Source organism: Erigeron canadensis, chromosome 5 (assembly GCF_010389155.1).
Source record: "Erigeron canadensis isolate Cc75 chromosome 5, C_canadensis_v1, whole genome shotgun sequence".
NCBI lineage: Eukaryota > Viridiplantae > Streptophyta > Magnoliopsida > Asterales > Asteraceae > Erigeron > Erigeron canadensis.
This window is the reverse complement of record NC_057765.1, coordinates 36,425,684-36,438,326: the sequence shown is the minus strand read 5'-3', so window position 1 is coordinate 36,438,326 and position 12,643 is coordinate 36,425,684. Positions and strand designations below refer to the sequence as shown.

At 34.2% G+C, this 12,643-nt stretch overlaps 1 protein-coding gene and 1 pseudogene across 1 annotated transcript; one reads left to right on the top strand and one right to left on the bottom strand.

Moving 5' to 3' along the window:
• The first annotated feature begins 1,545 nt into the window (after window positions 1–1,545).
• On the top strand, window positions 1,546–8,994 carry LOC122600193 (protein ACTIVITY OF BC1 COMPLEX KINASE 1, chloroplastic). Its single transcript, XM_043772868.1, has 14 exons — window positions 1,546–1,936; window positions 2,732–2,938; window positions 3,914–4,003; window positions 4,105–4,251; window positions 4,396–4,560; window positions 4,688–4,828; window positions 4,906–5,085; window positions 5,306–5,501; window positions 5,600–5,727; window positions 6,733–6,804; window positions 7,364–7,470; window positions 7,646–7,793; window positions 7,867–7,936; window positions 8,587–8,994. The coding sequence occupies exons 1-14, from the start codon at window positions 1,622–1,624 to the stop codon at window positions 8,649–8,651; spliced, it is 2,031 nt and encodes a 676-aa protein (XP_043628803.1). The 5' UTR covers window positions 1,546–1,621; the 3' UTR covers window positions 8,652–8,994.
• A 156-nt stretch (window positions 8,995–9,150) lies between these two features.
• On the bottom strand, window positions 9,151–10,419 carry LOC122602407 (annotated as a pseudogene).
• Between the last annotated feature and the right edge of the window lie 2,224 nt (window positions 10,420–12,643).

Below are 12,643 nucleotides of genomic sequence, written 5' to 3'. Positions count from 1 at the left end.
AATGTTATGGGAAAGATAATCCTTGGTGATAATGCATACGAGTACTACTTCTGGCAAAAAAGAAACTAAAGATTGTGGAGAAGAACGAAATGAAAAGACTTAATTTGATTTCATTAGTCAAGTTGAAAATTTGTGAATGGTGGGTCTAAAAGTTAGGAATTATGTTAGAGTCGCGGAGGAATTTAAAAAATGGGATTTACAGCCACAACTAGCTAGCGAAAATTAACTTAATCGATGACTGATTATTGGATTAAAAAATAATTAAGAATATGTATTTGTTGTTGTGGTATGATATAGAGAATAGTTAGAATAATCAATAATGTGGCTAGAGTTCTTTTTGGTACAGTGTTTTCAATAATTGAGAATTGTCCAATTTACTTTATAACTTTAGTATTTTTTGGTAAAAAATAAATATAATCAGTTGATTATATTAATATTTAAAATATGAGATATATATTAGATTTAAAAGAAATAGTTAAAGCTTCTTATACTTGGTTAGCTAATTTGATCCACTTTTGTTTTTTTTTTAGAAAATAATAGTATCATTATCATTTATAACTATGGAAATGATTAATCCTTCTAAACTAATAGTTTAAAAATCCTTACAACTATTAGATAATGATATGTGAAAAAATTAAATGGCAAGACTAGTAAAGATAATTAGTAGACCACATATCATCTTCTAATAGTTTTAAGAGAATTTTTAGATTAATCTTTAAAAAGATTTACTCGTATAATTTTTCCAAATTACTATTAGTATATCATAATTATTGGCACCCTAAAATCGGCACGAATAAAAACAATATTAATTCATTTTTAAGTATATACTTAAGGAAAATGATTAATCATCTTAAAAAATGGCCTAAAAATCCTCCTAATATCATAAACACTTATATTCTACTTATTATCTTTCTTTAGCTCCTCCTTGATTTTTACATGTGGTATTATCTTGTGATTATGAGGCCACAGCCAACTCAAGACACCTTCCTCCCTCTTTCTCACTGTCACATCAGCTTTTCTCTCTCCTAAACCACCTCTTCCTCACTCACTACCAACCCTACCTCTTCTATCTCTTCCTCAACTTTTTCCTCTCCTAAATATATATACTATACATATTTTTACACTATACAAACAAAAAAACAAAAGGAAATCAGTTTTTGGATCCATTCTCCTCCGTGCTCCCCCTTCTACCCATCGAACTACCTCCTTCGACGAGTGCCACGAACACGTTGCTGCCAATGGAGTCCTTGTCGACAACTTTGAAGAAGAGCCCATAAACACTCCGTTGGCTCCGGCCTAATGATTTTTAGGCTATTTATTTAAAACTATTAATCATTTCCAAATACTTAATGATAGAGTTGGAAGACCTACGCTACAATATGAAGATGGGGACCACTTATCCGGCTTCTCCACATCAAAAAAGTAAGTCATGTGGGGTTTGACAACCATTCCCATCCATACACGTGGCTAATTAATACTCTAGCAATTTTACACTACTATTCTTCTTTCTTTCTCTTCTTGTTCCAACCACTTCTTTCTTCATCATCATCATCATTTCAGTCCTTACAAATTCTTCATAAAAAAAAAACAACCAAATTTCCATCCCTCAATTTATGCAAAAATGAACTCCATTACTTATTATAATAATCATAATTATAATTATAATTATAATTTAAATACACAGTTTATAAATTCAACCTGTTACTCGACGCCTGTTTGCGTCTCCACAAACCGTTTTCCGGTAACTAGAAATAGATTTAGAAATAGAAATAGAAAGAGGAAGATTGTTGCCAAGGCGGCGGTTGCGACGGCTGGCCGTGGGCGTGTGAACGGAGAGGAATTGAGTACCAGTAATAGTAATAGTAATAGTGCTTTAGAACAGTTAGATATAGAACGAGGTGTATGTATTCCTTTCCGAAAGTACTCTCCCGAAACCGTCAGTATTTTCTTCACTCACTTTCCTTTGTTTTTTACAGAATTAATTTTTGTTGTTACTATAGGAATATAGGATTATATATATATAATTTTATATATATATATATATATATTCGTGTTTTGGTAAAAGGATTTTGCTAAGCTTAGCTTTTAGGGCTCTAGGAATATAGGATTAGTGATATATATATATATATATGCTTGTATTGACATTTTCAAATGTTGATGTTAATGAAGCTGTTACTTAGATACAAGTTTCAGAACTACTCGTAGATAATTTGTTATTTATTGTAAAAAAAAAAGGATAACATGGTTGATTCCGAAGATTAGGACATTTGGATAAACGATGAGCCAGTCCTCAAACTGAGTAAAACGTACCTAATTCATGAGGGCGAAATGCCTTTTTGTGGTTGAATTGGATGGTTAGCGATACACCATTATACTAGGCTACTGAGTGAGCTTGATTTATCTCTCACGTGATGGGTTTGACGGAAGGCAGTTTGTGTATTCTGCATTTCACCCGTTGCTAAAAATAATAAAATTAGTCTGACAAGGATAAAAAAAGAATTTAACTTACCGAATATATAAACAGGACCAAAAAAACATCAATTGCCATAATGTATTTGAGAGGAGTATGACTACCAAAATGGATGAAACGTGAAAGTATAATACTAATTTGCTATTATATGACATTTCTCCTAATGCCCTTGTTAAATTACATAGTTTTCTATCAATGGTATTTTTTTTGTTGTTGTTTGGAATTATATGTGAATGAACTGTGTTTTTTGTGGGCATGAAGGTTAGTAGTAAGGTGTTGGAAAATCAAGGTGCAATTTTGTCATTGCTTGGCAGAGGAGTTGAGATTGTTTGGAAGTTAGGTTTCTACTGGACCAGATTGGTGTATGATTACCTAGTTGGCCGTGATGAAGAAGTTGTTCCTTTCCGCGCTCGGCAACTCAGGAATTTGTTAGTTGACTTGGGCCCTTCTTTCATTAAAGCCGGCCAGGTTTGTCGCTCTTATCTAGCTTCGAATATTTTGTTGGGTTGTTCTGTATTAAGTTTTTGTGTTTTCCTGATATTTATGTCCGTTGGTCAAGATTACTCGATGTAATCTGCTGTTTTAGCCTCTTAGGAATGGCCATAAAGAAGATAGGATGTTTTACCATCAATTGAATAATATACGTAGCTGTTAGGTGATGCAATAGATAACTACCACAGACATCATATCAGCCACCATATCTTAAACATATTAAAACTAGTTATTTGACACACAAGGGAAAGATTAGTGATTAACTCGGGATATTTAGGGGTGTTTGGGATTGCTTATTTTTCTGCTTATCTGCTTATTGCTGGGGTATTTTAAGCAGATAAGCAATAACAAACACTCCTGTCAGAAATTGCTTATTCTTATTTTAGTAGAAACAAGAGCTTTTTAATAAGAAGGTAGGTATATGCTTATTTTTTGAAGCAGAAAAAAGTAAAGTAACTCCTAATGACGTCTTCCACGGATTTTGGGTCCCAATACCGTCTTTGACGGTGTATGGGGGAGGTTGATATGTGGACAGCCTTACCCCTACCAAAGGTAGAGAGGCTGCTTCCAGTCTCTACTAAAGGTGAAAAAGGACCTCTAGCCTTGCTGGGCATGAGGATTGAACCCATGACCTCTGTTTCCAGAGGCAAGGGCTCCAATCATTGATCCAACCCAGTTGTTTTTTTTTTTGAAGCAGAAAAGCTCTTATAAAAAGCAATCCGCCTTAACTAATTAAATGCTTCTTCGTGGCATTCTTTTATTTGATAGTAATGTTTCCTGGAAACATGACTAACCATATAAGGATACTTAAAACACTTGATAGATTACAAACACAGCATGTAATGTAATACTAGTTGCTTTTTTTTGTTCATGGTCTGATGTATTATTGTCATTGCAAGCTGAATTTTTTTGTTGTTTTAATACATTTACTCTTTTGTAATATATCCACAGGTTCTTGCAAACAGACCTGATATTATTAGGGAAGATTATATGAATGAACTTTGCATTCTGCAAGATGATGTTCCTCCTTTCCCCAATCAGGTAATGAGCTGATGTATATGGTTTTTGCAACAAAATATTATGAGTTACACCATATTGGTTTATTTTGTTGTTAACCTGTAAGTGGTTTAACAAAAATATAGGTTGCTTTCAACATTATAGAAGAAGAGTTGGGTCAACCTCTAGAAGCTGTTTTCAGTAAAATTTCATCAGAAACTATAGCGGCTGCAAGTTTAGGTCAAGTGTACAGGGCTACTCTACGTGCATCAGGAGAGGATGTTGCTATTAAGGTTAGAATTAAAAATCAGACACATTGTATGATTTAGTTGAATCTCTTGTACTATTTTCTGACTAAAAGGTCAATAGTTTGATTTTTTTTTTTAGTTGAAGCTACCATTTCAAATTTATAGACATTTTGTTTTCTATTTTTGCAGGTCCAAAGGCCTGAAATAGAGCCCATAATATATAGGGACCTTTTCCTATTCCGAACACTTGCTTCATTTCTCAATGGAATAAGTTTGCAGAAGTTGGGTTGCAACGCAGAACTAATAGTTGATGAATTTGGTGAGAAGCTTCTGGAAGAGCTTGATTATACATTGGTAGTATTTCAGATTGTGTATTCTTTTTTCTGGAAGAGAAGCACTGCATCATGATTATTGGATATATGTGAATTACTATGTGTTAATGAAACCATTAACTGGGTTTCTTGGGTTTTGTGATTATCAGGAAGCTCGGAATATTGAAGATTTTCTTGAGAACTTCAAAAGTGATCCTACTGTCAAAATTCCCAGGGCATACAGACAGCTTTCTGGTTCACGAGTTCTAGTTATGGAATGGATTGATGGAATACGGTGTACTGATCCACAGGTTCGAATGGCGTTCATATTAATTTTTCTGGAAGTAAATCACATTCGACACCAATGTTTAATTTCCATTTATCTCAGGCCATCAAGGACGCTGGTATAGATGTTAATGGATTTTTGACTGTTGGTGTTAGTGCTGCTTTGCGGCAATTGCTTGAATTTGGATTGTTTCATGGAGATCCTCACCCTGGAAATATCTTCGCTATGCGTGATGGACGTATTGCATATGTGGACTTTGGTAATGTTGCTCAGCTAAGCCAGGTAAAACAATGTCTTAATGATATAGACAATATCACAATAAAAATGAGCTTTGTTTATTTTGGCTGTAACATAGAAAGTAACCAATAGTATACCAATTCAGATAAGTGATACTAAGACGGAAACCTTTTTCTTTTGTGATTTTTAGTATATTATCCTTTTAACCTACTTTAATGTTACCAGGTTTCTCTGTCATTTTAATGTCAGTTTGTTGTTCTTACAGCAAAATAAGCAGATTCTGATTGATGCTGTTGTGCATGCTGTAAATGAAGATTATGCTGAAATGGCAAATGATTTCACCAGACTTGGATTTCTTGCTAAAGGAACAGACGTCTCTCCAATTATTCCAGCGCTGGAAGCAATTTGGCAGAATTCTGCAGGAAAAGGACTAGCTGATTTCAATTTTAGAAGTGTTACAGGTATACTGTTAGATTTACGATAAATATACGTGTGGGGGTGGTCATTCATATCATGACATCATGTAGCTAATAATTTGGTGAACTTCATCTTGGTATAGGCAAATTCAATCAACTTGTTTATCAGTACCCTATTCGGATCCCTGAAAGGTTTTCTCTCGTGATTCGCTCTTTGTTGACTCAAGAAGGCATCTGTTTCACACTAAAACCCGATTTTAAGTTTCTTGAGGTAAGAGTTTTCCTATTATTTGTCTTCTTTATGCAATTTGTATTGTTCCAAGCTTAATTGTGTGTCTCCCCTTGTAGCAAACTAGCAATATTATTCTTCCCAAAGTAAATGTTACTTCTGATTTCCTCATAAATTGAACTGTCATGTTGACCAATAGTCACTCTACAATCTGTTCATCTTATTACTATAGCATCTAGGATTTTACCAGTAATGATCATAGCTACTTTTCTAACCATATGAAAACTAGTGAGTTAGTCAGTTTGGGGGTGCTTAGGTTTAGGCTATCTTATTAAACACTTTGTAACTTGTTAAAAAGCTATGTACTTTATAGGAAGTCTTTGGATAAGCTTATTGCATTAGGATAATGCAATAAGCCAATAAGTACCAGTATCCTTAATAATTTAAAGTAAATTGCACAAATGGTCCTTGTGGTTTGGTCATTTTTGTACCCTCCACCTCTCATCATGATTTTTTGCATGTATGATCCCTGAATACAGTCTTTGGTTGCTAGATTGGTCCTCAATTTTGAAACTTTTTGCAAGTCTGGTCTCTTAACCATTGTTTCAATGCACGAATGGTCCATCCTATTTGGTCAATTTTGTGAAGGGAGGGACCTCTCTTTCAACAAGGTATGGAGGTAGTGGTTTAAAGGACCATATGTGTAAAATTCTTTAAAATGGACCGAATTTGCAAAATATAAACCACAGGGGCCCTTCGTGCAATCTACTCATAAGTTACTGTCACCACCCCCTTAGAACAATTGATCAGTAATTGTCATCTTAGAGAGACTTGTAGTCTTCTCTTTGTAAGTCTTTCTGATCCAAAGAAAAGTATTTCAAAACACTTGAACTTAACAACCTAAAAGTATTATGTGTTTGGGACTGGAGTATTAGGATTTAGGCATCCCCAAAGTGTCAGCTTTTGAGGAAGTTTTATAGTACACAGCAAGTCATCTTTTTTTGTCTATATATTGATTTATCTATTAATGCTTAAACATCTTACTAGGTTGCGTATCCTTATGTTGCAAAGCGCCTCTTGACTGACCCAAATCCTGCTCTTCGAGAACGTCTCGTACAGGTCAATATTTTTATTTTTAATGTGGGTAAAACATGTATTTTCTGTTTATTCACGCACTCTCCTTGAACTTTGAAATAGTAAATATCATATTTAGTAGCTTACTAGTGTGTTCATAACATGCATGTGAAAGTTGAATGATCATCTATTTGCTAAGTCTGATCATATCCTTATGTTGTGTCTTTTCCTAACAATGTGAAAGCTGAATTCATCTCTTTGCTAAGTCTGATCATATCCTTTTGTTGTGTCTTTTCCCAACAAGTCTATTTTCATGGGCTTAGAGTTTCACCCGCAAAACGTTCCTATTTAGTGTGATGCTACCACTACCATTTATCTGATGTATTTTTAATTTGCTATTTATGTAGCCAACAAGTCTCTTTTCCTTTTGACACGTTAACCAATCTGCCCAATTAGCTGTTTTCCTTTTACTTGTAATGACCAGAAGTTTTGTAACTTATTTTTTGTTTCAAGCATGGTATGCATATGTGTGCCTAAGTTTGAATTTTAAAAAATGGTCTTATTTTTATGTTTTCTGGTCTTAGTGATTTCTTTTATGTTTTAGGTTCTGTTCAAAGACGGTCTCTTCCAATGGAAACGACTTGAAAACTTAATTGTGCTTGCAAAGGAGAATGTGACAAAGATGAGCAGTGCATTTCAAGGAAGTAACATGTGCGTCCATGTTCCATCTGAGCTATATTTTTCTCTTTAAGCATATAAAAATGCATGCAGATATGTATATTTTTTCTACCGCTAAAGAAAAAGCAGACAAATAAACCATGAGCCATGTGAGCTGGATGGGTATGACTTGGGAATTTAATAATTTACTTTTTGAATTTTTGATCAGGCAAAATTCTGGAGAGTTACAGGTTCAAAGGAAACTGGATCTAACAGACACCATTAAAGATGGAGTTCGAGTTATCCTGATTGATGAAGGAATACGTAGGCAGCTTCTTCTCGCGTTAACAGAAGACTCTAAGCTTCATGTTGAAGAGGTATGCATGTAGAATTTGCTAGATACATTAGGTTTCTGTGTACCTGCTAACTTTTAAATGTGTGTTTTTGTAGCTTGTTGATGTGTATAGGCTTGTAGAAGACCAAATAGACATACCATCAGTTGCTTTGGAGGTAGCCAGAGGTATGATCTACTCATATAAACTTATGATATGTCATTTTACCCAAGTTGAAGTATAGTTTCATAAAAGCAAGGAGCATATATTTCAACACATTATAAGCCACTGGTATACCAGTTAGCAGTTAATATGTGTCAACATGGTTACTGTTATCATCATGTAACCAACGACAAATCTTTTGATACTTATTGTGTCATAAAACTATATAAGTCAAAATATCAAACTGTTATATTAGTTAGAGGTGGCAAATTTCGACCCAATTAATTATGGAGTTATGCAGATTATAGTAAATCTCTAATTAGTCAAACAGGTAATATGAAGTAAATTGGCTTATAAAGGAACATGTAAAATGGGCCGAACATCTCACAAATTGTATTTCACATGCATTAAGTCTCCTAAATTGTTACTCAGAACATTAATCTTTAAGCTAATATTTATTACTCGTATCATCTTTGACACCAACTATTATGAAAAATTAAAATTCTTTTGGACAGCAAGTGGTGTTGGTCAACCCAACCCAACCCAGCCCAACTTGTTTTGAACCATCTCGCCTGAGCTACTCATTTGCCACCAACCATTTTAGAAATATTTGTCCGAAGGAAATGTCTTTGCTGTATGGTCAAGTCAATATATGAATATTTTGGTCTACTTGCAGACTTACCAACGGCTGCCCGTGATTTCATGCTTTCCTGGAGCGCTTCTGTTCTATCTGATAAATGATCCGGGGTTTTGACGTACCATTTTCCACCTATGTGTTCATATCTTCTTTTATTTTCCTTACACTTTCCTCGATAAACCACAGAAAGCACCCATCATTCGTTGACAACTAAAGATGTATTTATGGATGTATAGAATCAAGCCATCAGATCTCATGGCTAAACGAATTTTATAGGTGATAGCAACTGTTTAAGTTGATGTATGATAATTAATTAGCCTTTACATTGAGACACCATTGGGTATATAACATATACTAGCAGATATATACTGTCGCTTAGATGTTGGAGGAGATGTAAATAACACAGCAATCGACTTAATGCAATTTTTTATTTTATTTTTTGGTCAATTTGAGCTTTCTTTTTAAGTTGGTTTTTTACATTTCCAGCATAAATGGTGGTTATGTATCTATATTGTCTGATAAATTAATAGAAATGTGAGGACGTGTACATATAAACTTGATTCTATTTAACCATGAATCATGGTCAAGAGAGATATTGGTCAAAATAAAAGATGGTTGTAGGACATAATTCATGGTTAAGAGAGCATGTGCATACTTGATTTTATTTAACCATTACAACTAAGTTGGACAATACAAACTACAACCTAGTGGCTAGTTGGGAACCCAAACTAACCCATCCTCAACAAGGAAATGACAAACAGCATCCTTTCCAGGATTTAACTTAAGAACTTGAAATGCTAAATGTTTCGGGTTCCATGAGGAGGTATCTTCATGGCAAACGGATATTGCCTTAGCTTTTACATTGTTTTCTCCGACCAAAGAAACCACATACGCGTTGACCTTAGGTGATTTGTGGCATACATGGACAGCATAACCATAGTACTCTTGGTGGCAGACAACAACAGTATCTCCCTTCATTTTCGAACTTCTTTCACCTTGTATCCTTGTAATGGTGTGCTCTCGTTACCATCTACATGTGTTGAGATTGCCTTAATTCTTTTCCCTAACTTTGAAGTAGCAAAATCCACCATTGACTCCAAGGAAGTCACACAAGATTGATCTTGTCCTTGGTTGGAAGCCTTCTCACACTCATTGACGGTTGTCTTGATTAGTTTTCCTTCTAGAGACTCGGGCCTGACTTTGAAGGCCTTGTAGATATCTTGAAGCTTGTTTGATGCAACGGGCAATGAGTCTGCAATTTGACGGGGTACAAATTGAGGTGTTGTGGATGTATCTTTACTGATATGCAAGTTGATACTTTTGCCTGCACGCATCTCCTCCTCTGATGAAGAGTGATGCCACTCTCATTCCCATTATTTGATCATCAGTTGCCGCGTCTTCATAATAAGGGAAATTTGCTTTTGGCTTCCCCATTGCATATGAAGTGCTTTTCCCTGCTTTGTCAAAATACAATGTATACCTTTAGTCCCAATAGTTGCGACATTAGGTACTAGACTTTATAAGATTAGACGACAAAAAAAAAAAGCGTGTCTGCGAGAAATATATTTAAAAAATAAATATTGTGATACATATATATAGACAACACTAACCATTTGAAAGAGAATCCTTGATTGCTTTCGGGATTGGAGTGTTTGGCAACATGGATTTGAAGTAAACTTCAGGATCTACAGCTGCATGACTTGCAACAAGTGCGAGCTAAAATCAAGTATAAAGATAACAAATGAGAATTAGTCATAAAACATACGATCAATAGAAGTATCTAATAAGATAATTAAATGTGTTCTTATTCTATATGATTGATGTTCTACTTACAAAGAGAAATGATAAACTTTGAACAAGATGGAACTCCATTGCAGAAGTAAGCCAACAAGCAGAATAGAATATTAAAGATCAAAAGATGAATAGTGATGAGGAAAAACCATGGACTATTGAAGTATTTATAGGGTGGAAGCTAGCAAGGTAAGGTGACTCTACTTAACACATGAAAAGCATTGAGTCTTAAAACATCACGAAATATTGCATACTATTTTAAGCATTGATTACCATAATACCATTAACCATCATCATTGTTTTTTTGTGTGCATCACATGTTTATAACTCTCATTTGAATGGTGATAGGTAGTAAGACACAAAGTCTCGAACACTTTTGGTAATCATCATTTTTGTTTTTGTTCGAGCAACAACTTTCATGTGTAGGACGCTAGTTTGCACACAGTGTTAATTAGGATCCATCAATACTAAACACATTTGATTATTTTAAAAATGCAGTAGTCGGATATCACTGATAGCCATTTTTTAAATTTTATTGAGTTCGCATTCTTCATGTGATCTTGCATTTTTTATGTGACGAATTTTAGATAAAGCTTCAAGGCGAATCAACCTTTATAGCATTAAATATCGCCAATTGTAACCCCGTCCAGTACCCTTTTTTTTTTTTTTTCTTTGTGTGTGTGAATCACATGTAATTTGCGAGAAAACTTTACTTGGAATAAGAGAAGTGATATTAGTAGCACTTATTTTGACAGATATATCACATTTGTGCATTGTTGACATGTACAATTAGCTGTAAAAATTGTACATTGTGGTACTTATCATAAAAAAAAATAACGAGAGATAGTGCCCGTGTGTTGCGGCGGTGAGATGGTGGGGGTGATAGGTCAAGTCATATAGTATGATAGCCAAATGCCTTAACCGTAAGGGCTCCGCCCTCGGATTTAAAAATTCGTCCAAAGTATATCGAATTACATCTCTAATGAAAGAGCATGAAATTTTAAGAACACCCATACAACTTTTGTAATTTATCGATATACGGTTTTTGAGATAAAAGATTTTGGATGAATTAGAGGAATAAAATGATTTATAGATAAGAGAGAAAAAAAATGAGTGATTGAGATTTGAAGAGAGAAAAAAATGAATGGTTGAGATTTAAGGTTATTAATTATTATAGGTATATTAGATAAAGATGTTTAAATTGGATGAGAATCCCCTCAAGTTGAAACTCCAACTTGAGTCAAATTGAGGGGATCTTGACCATTGAATGAAAATCAAGGGCCAAGATTAAAAGATTATCTTTGCATCTTAACCCTTGAATTTCATCTAAGGGCTAAGAACCTCTTAACTTGACCCCTCAAGTTGAAGGTAACTTGAGGGGATCTCCATCCGTTTAAATTAGTAAATAAATAATATAGGTATTTTGGGTAGTTCAAATCATCTTTTCTTAAAAAAGAGAACAAAATGTTTTATAAGATAATATTAGATGTTACGAATATCAGCTCCCTTTGAATAAGGGAAATGATATTCGTACCACCAATTTTAATATATCTACCACACAGTACAACTTTCTAAATAAATTATACAAGTAATCAAAGCACATATATGGTAAATTAATCAAAATATGTGGTACGAATATCAAAAATTTTTGAATAAAGATAAGTAATAAAGTTTTTCCATAACCCGGCCGATGAATGGTTATCAATAGTAAAAGACAAGTTTTTTAGATCATGAAAAGACTAGAAGACAATTTTGCTAACCATCATTTTTGGTTTTGTGCGAACAAGAAGTTCCACGTGAAGGATATATGCAACTTCCCGCACAAAGTTAGTGCCGGTAATCATCGATTTCTTTCCATGTGGGCTCAAATTTTTATTGTGATAATGCATTTGTAATGTGAGGAATTTCACATTTCATGGAGAATCTACATTTAAAACATAAAATATTACTATCTGTGACCCAAGTAATGAATCCACGAACCATCATTTTTGAGTTTTGGATGAATCACATGTATATTATTGTGATCGAAGAACTCTACTTATGAATAAAGATAAGTACTAAATTCTAGTAGTTAGGTAGTGCTAGTAACCATAGTTTTTTTGTTTTCATGTGAGCTCGAAGTGTGATTTTGCGTTTTCATGTGACGCATTCAAGATAGAGCTGCATCGAGAATCAACCTTTAAACAATAAGTATATTTGCCAATAATAATCCGATGAATAATTGCAGTAATTAACTACCATTTTTTGTGTTTTTTTTGGTAAGTCACATGTTTCTTAGAACACTCCCAATGGTCACTTCCAATAC

Bases quoted from the DNA above. Each gene is read 5' to 3' on its own strand.
- LOC122600193 (XM_043772868.1), top strand. From the start codon at position 1,622: ATGAACTCCATTACTTATTATAATAATCATAATTATAATTATAATTAT. The intron at 5,728-6,732 runs GTAAGAGTTTTC...ACATCTTACTAG, and splicing joins CCGATTTTAAGTTTCTTGAG to GTTGCGTATCCTTATGTTGC. The intron at 7,794-7,866 runs GTATGCATGTAG...GTGTTTTTGTAG, and splicing joins CTAAGCTTCATGTTGAAGAG to CTTGTTGATGTGTATAGGCT.